Source organism: Corvus brachyrhynchos, unplaced genomic scaffold, assembly GCF_000691975.1.
Source record: "Corvus brachyrhynchos isolate BGI_N302 unplaced genomic scaffold, ASM69197v1 scaffold26, whole genome shotgun sequence".
Classification (NCBI taxonomy): domain Eukaryota; kingdom Metazoa; phylum Chordata; class Aves; order Passeriformes; family Corvidae; genus Corvus; species Corvus brachyrhynchos.
This window is the reverse complement of record NW_008239324.1, coordinates 4,874,166-4,877,633: the sequence shown is the minus strand read 5'-3', so window position 1 is coordinate 4,877,633 and position 3,468 is coordinate 4,874,166. Positions and strand designations below refer to the sequence as shown.

Genomic DNA, 3,468 nt, shown 5'->3' with positions numbered 1-3,468 from the left:
AGTGCGAGGAGGAGGGAGGATGACCCAGTCTGGGTGTCAGTGTTGCCCACTGTGGAAGGAGCTGCTCCCCTGCCCTGTGCCATGTCCGTGTGTGCTCCTGTCCCCTCTGTCTCCTCGCAGGCGTTCCTGCCCTTGCTGAAGAAGGCTGCCCAGGGGAGCCTGGGCTCAGGGCTGAGCTGCAGCAAGGCTGCCATCATCAACATTTCCAGTATTGGTGGCTCCATTGCTTCTTCCTTCGGTTGGGACATGATGCAAGTCACCTCGTACCGCTGCAGCAAGGTACTGTCAAACGTGCTGGGGACAAATTTGCTTCCCCTCCCCTTCCCAGCCGTGAGTCCCCTGGCAGCTCCTCTTCCTCTCCCACCACCGTCCCCTCCCTGTCTCCCCACAGGCTGCTCTGAACATGCTGAGCAAGTGCCAGTCCCTGGCGTACCGGGAGCACGGCGTCCTCTGCGTCGCTCTCCACCCCGGCTGGGTGCAAACCGAGCAGCGCTGCCCTGCCGGACACATGGTAGGAACTCCCCCAGGGCAGGTCCATCAGAGCTCCTGTGCTGATTTCCCATAGGTGGGAATTGCTGTCCTGAGCCCCTGGCCATGACTTACCTGCTACTGGGGCAGCTCCTCCTATCCTGTTCATGGGTGCTGGGTGCCCCCATCCTCTCGGTTCCCTGCTTGGCCCCTCTGTCCTGGGTTTTCACGGTTTTCAGTTTTCCCCTTTGCCCTGGAGAGCCTCCTGCCCCCAGCCTTGGCTGCTCCAGGGCCTCAGGCATGGCCTGCCTCTCTCCTTCTTCCCCACAGCCCCCCGTGACAGTGGATGACAGCGTGCAAGGGATGCTGAAGGTCCTCTCCTCCCTCTCTGAGAAGGAGACCGGCACCTTCCTGGACTGGGAAGGGAATGTCATACCCTGGTGAGACACCAGTTCAGGATCCTGGCAGCAGGACTCTGTGCCACTGCTCCCCCCTGTCCCACATCCTCAATAAACTCCTGCTGAGAACCCCCAGCTCTGTTGTTCATTGCCAACTCCTGGGATGGGCCCCTTCCCAGATATCCCACTCCTCATCCTGGGATGCAGTGGTGCCCACAGCTGCCCTCGAGCCACGGCTGTCACTGGCATCCCCATGAGTGACAACCTGCAGGTCCCATGGCACCGTGGCTGCCCTCTGGAGACCTCCCCTCCAGGAGGCAGAGGAGAAGCTGGAGCAGGGCTCCTCTGCTGAGAGGAGAGGGATCTTCCGAGCCCCTGCAGGACTGTCTTTCCCCTGCCCAGGCTGGGCTGCCCGAGGGGCTGGGGGTCACAGGGATCAGCTGCCCTCTCCCCTCAGCTGGGGGATGGCTGGTCACAGGTGGGACAGAGGGACACACAGCACTCGGGCAGAGCACAGGGATCCTGCCCCAGGCTTGGATGGGAGGTTTGAGACTGGGTGTGGAGATGGAGCAGAGAGGCATCAGCTGCCAGAGTTTACAGAGATGGGGGGCACAGGGGGACCACAGGGGCACATGTGGGGTAGGGAAGGAGAGAGAAGCTGCTTCCCAAGCCCTTCTCTTCTTGAAGCTCCACAGCCAAGCACCTCGTCACCATGTTCTGGGCAGCCTGGAAGAGGCACAGCCCTGCCAGCACAACCCGGGGAGTGGGTGGGCAGGAGAGGGGACATTTCCCAGCCACAAAATGGCTGTGGAGGTGGGAAATGGGACTTGGTCCTGGGACAAACCATCAGTATGACCTGCCAGAAGGGCTCAGTCCTGGCTGCTGCTGTCCTGGTCTCTGTGCTTCTGCCTGGGAGAACCAGGCAGGGCTGGGTGGCTGGGGCAGGGGGTGTCCCATGGGCTCCCTCCCCTCCACGGGCACCATGCCTGGCACAGCATCCTCAACACCTCCCCTGGCACCTCACCTTGCTGGCCCGGTACGGGTACATGGGGGCCTCTGGCAGCCCGAGGCACAGCCCAATGGAGCCCAGTTTGCTGGAGACGTTGATGACAGCGGCCCTGCTGCAGCTCAGACCCTCCTTCCCCACGCCCTTCGCTGCCTGCTCCAGGAGTGGCAGAAATTCCTGATGCAAGGACACAGGTGCTGCATTAAGATGTGGCAAGCCTGCAGTTTGTGTCTTGCTGGAGTGCAAGGCCAGCAGCTGGTGATGCGCTGGCCATGCAGGCGCCCGTCCTTCTGCCAGGAGATTGGATCCACTGGGTTTGCCTCCCCCATGGGTGCCGTGTTTCAACTGACAATCAGGGAATGCGCATTGGCTTGCAGGAGGCAAGAGCAAGGCAGAGAGTGTCTGCTCATGGCTCATGTCCTGGCTCAGTGGACCAAGGAAGGGGGATGAGATCAAGCCTGCTCCCAGTGTTGTGTGGGTCTGAGGAGGAAAGCCCTTCTTGTGAAGAAATCAAGCCCACGTGAGCCATGGAGCTTCCCACATCTCTTCCACATGCTGCTCCCTCTCTTCTCACCCACAAGCTCCTCTCCTGACTTATGGCACCAGGTTTCCCAAGGACAGCACAATTTGCCTGGAAAAGCCAAGTGGTGTTTGCCCTTTGGAGACAAGGACTGGCTCCCAGCTGGGATCTATGTCCTGGAGTTCAAAGAGCTGGAGCAGTTGCTCCTCCTGCAGCCAAGGGTTGGTGTAAACCCTGACTGGGTGGGGTGTTCGTGGAAAACGCTATAAGGAAATATTAGAGAGCTGAGCAAGCAGCAAGAGCTGGAGCACAGAGAGAAGCAGCAACATGGGAGAACTTTGTGTCCACTCTGTTCTGGTGACTGGGGCCAACCGGGGCCTCGGCCTGGGGTTTGTGCAGCATTTCCTGAGGATGCCAAAGCCACCCCAGTGGATCTTTGCGACGTGTCGGGACCCCAAGGGACAGAGAGCGCAGGTGAGGCCGGGCTGGGAGGCAGTGGCTGTGCTGGGGGATGAGAGCACTCGGTGCCAGGGGGAGATTGGAAGAAAGAGGATGCTTGCAAGGGTCTGGAGCTGCAGTCAGGCACCTGTGGCCCAGGGCAGCTGGGCTGGGACAGCATGGGAGCAGCTGTGCACAGGATGTGTGGAGGGAACAGAGGTACTTGGTCATGGAGTGCTCCCCACCCTTTTGGTTCAGGGCAGACGGAGCATGCTGCTGGCTCCATGGGAGTGCAGGGATGGAGCCAGAGCAATGTGGGCTTTGACTGGGAAAGGCTGAGCCTTTGCACAGCCCCTCCAGCCTCTCCGTGCCTAAACAGTGCCCTCTGTTACAGGAGTTACAGAATTTGGCCTCCAAGCACCCCAACATCATCATCATCCCGCTTAGGTGCCTCCTCGAGGTGGGGATCCTTTGCCCCAGTTCCTCTGGTGGGTGCCCAAGCTGGGCACACCCTGCGAGTCCTGTGCTGGGAGGGAGCTGTGCCAACGGGCTGCTGCCTGTGGGGCCATCGGGCACTGCTGCCTCTGGGGAACAGAGGGGACTCCACCATGGGGACGCGGGCTCTGACCTCCCCTGCG

At 60.9% G+C, this 3,468-nt stretch overlaps 2 protein-coding genes across 4 annotated transcripts in view; both read left to right on the top strand.

The window, feature by feature from the left end:
• Positions 1–1,001, top strand: part of LOC103620263 (C-factor) — a 4,952-nt gene extending 3,951 nt beyond the window's left edge. For all 3 annotated transcript variants that reach the window (XM_017740963.1, XM_017740962.1, XM_017740961.1), the window contains 3 exons: positions 121–279; positions 392–511; positions 799–1,001. In XM_017740963.1, the coding sequence (XP_017596452.1) occupies positions 121–279; positions 392–511; positions 799–912 (393 nt within the window). In that variant the 3' untranslated portion in view covers positions 913–1,001. The remainder of the gene's footprint in view (positions 1–120; positions 280–391; positions 512–798) is intronic.
• A 1,698-nt stretch (positions 1,002–2,699) lies between these two features.
• Positions 2,700–3,468, top strand: part of LOC108448315 — a 2,285-nt gene continuing 1,516 nt past the window's right edge. The window contains exons 1-2 of the mRNA XM_017740802.1: positions 2,700–2,866; positions 3,225–3,290. Of these exons, the coding sequence (XP_017596291.1) occupies positions 2,720–2,866; positions 3,225–3,290 (213 nt within the window). The 5' untranslated portion in view covers positions 2,700–2,719. The remainder of the gene's footprint in view (positions 2,867–3,224; positions 3,291–3,468) is intronic.